Source organism: Bison bison, unplaced genomic scaffold (assembly GCF_000754665.1).
Source record: "Bison bison bison isolate TAMUID 2011002044 unplaced genomic scaffold, Bison_UMD1.0 scf7180017862520, whole genome shotgun sequence".
In the NCBI taxonomy this organism is placed as follows: domain Eukaryota; kingdom Metazoa; phylum Chordata; class Mammalia; order Artiodactyla; family Bovidae; genus Bison; species Bison bison.
The window spans coordinates 8,931-10,432 of record NW_011493092.1 but is presented as its reverse complement, the minus strand read 5'-3'; the positions used below and the strand labels follow the sequence as shown (position 1 = coordinate 10,432).

Below are 1,502 nucleotides of genomic sequence, written 5' to 3'. Positions count from 1 at the left end.
CTAAGTCCTCCCCACGCCCTGCACCCCGCGGTCCTCCCCAGAGAGGCCTGCACCTGCCTCAGTCTTCTTCGCAGAACTGGCCCCTCAGGAAGGGCACGAGGGGCCTGGGAGCAGACAGGGCTGAGCAGCAGGGAAGCGGCCTGTCCACGGGGGTCACTGGGGGCTCGGCTAGAGGCAGCGGCTTGAACTCAGGCCAGAGGGAGCCTGGCTGCCATATAGAGGCGGGTGGGGGTCCAGGAGGGCATTGAGAAGGGGCGGGTACAGCCACTTGGGGGCACCCGTGGGGGGCGTGGCCAGGGGGGGCAACCCTGGCCATCTGCAGGGAGGGGCTCATGAAGCTTCAGGGCCCGAGGGTGTCCCAGAGCGGGGCCTGCGGGCTCGGGGCAGCTGTTCAACGTCTTCAGAAAGCCTCCCAGGAAGTTCGTGGGGCAGCGCGTGCGGCCTACAGGCCTGACCTTTGTATCCGACCCGCTGAACAGGGAAAACAGACTCTCCGTCCTGCAGGGAGAGGGGCATCGTGGGGCGAGGCACACAATGGGGCCGCCTTGGGTGGGGTCTGGGGGGTGGCCTACCTGGAGGCAGGGGGAGGCGAGTACGTGACGGCCACAGCTCGGCTTCCAGAGAGGGGGCCCAAGGCCCTACCTGGGCCGTGACCTCGACTGTCACGAAGCCCACAGAGAGGGAGAAGTCAAGCCTGCTCCCCTGGTAGGAGATGCCAGAGACACACACTGCAGAGATCCCCACCGGACACATGGGGTTGAAAGTCAGACCGGCCCTGGTGATCCTGGGGGGAAGGGAAGGTTCTGTGAGGAGGGCAGGGGGCAGCAGGCAATCACCCTCCGCTGCCAATGCACTCACCTGAACCCCGTGACCCCGAAGAGCACCGCCTGCAGGAAGCCCCCCATGCCCGTCAGGAAGTTCACAGCACCCGACCCGTCTGCATTCTCCGTCCACACCTGCAGGGCGAGGCGGTCAGGGCAGGGCTGGGCACGGTGGGCATGGAGGGCCAGGCTGGGGCCAGGCTGACCTTGAAGGGCTCCGTGACGTTGGCGAAGCTCCTCTCCAGGAGGGCCCATGCCCGCCCTGGGTCCTTCAGCTCCATCCAGCCCACCGCAAACATGCTCTGGGGTCAGAGGACATGCTGGCATGAGGCCCACAGCACAGGGAGGGGATACTGAGGCCAATGGGACAATGCCAAGGTGCTGTGAGGACCACCACCCCACGCCCCGCAGTCTCCTTACCCAGGTCATGGCGGGGCCATGGGGGGACGTCACAGCCTCATAAATCTCCAGGTTTTGCCTGCGAACGTGGGGACTCAGGGGGAAGGGGACAGGATACCCCAGGAGCACAACATCTGCCTGCTTCACTTCCTCTCCTGGCAGGGGACGGCAAGGTGCTGCTGAAGGGGTGGGGGTGGGGTGGGGACTGCTCTGTTAGGAAGGGGGTGTCCAGGTGGACACAAGGTCCTGTGGGAGGACAGAAGGGCCTTGAAAGAGATCGGA

General features: G+C 65.7%; 1 protein-coding gene across 1 annotated transcript in view; it reads right to left on the bottom strand.

The window, feature by feature from the left end:
• Positions 1 to 6: 6 nt before the first annotated feature.
• The window catches only part of ATHL1 (ATH1, acid trehalase-like 1 (yeast)), a 6,030-nt gene continuing 4,534 nt past the window's right edge, over positions 7 to 1,502 (bottom strand). The window contains 5 exon segments of the mRNA XM_010832854.1: positions 7 to 498; positions 573 to 784; positions 859 to 956; positions 1,028 to 1,123; positions 1,242 to 1,486. Of these exon segments, the coding sequence (XP_010831156.1) occupies positions 443 to 498; positions 573 to 784; positions 859 to 956; positions 1,028 to 1,123; positions 1,242 to 1,486 (707 nt within the window). The 3' untranslated portion in view covers positions 7 to 442.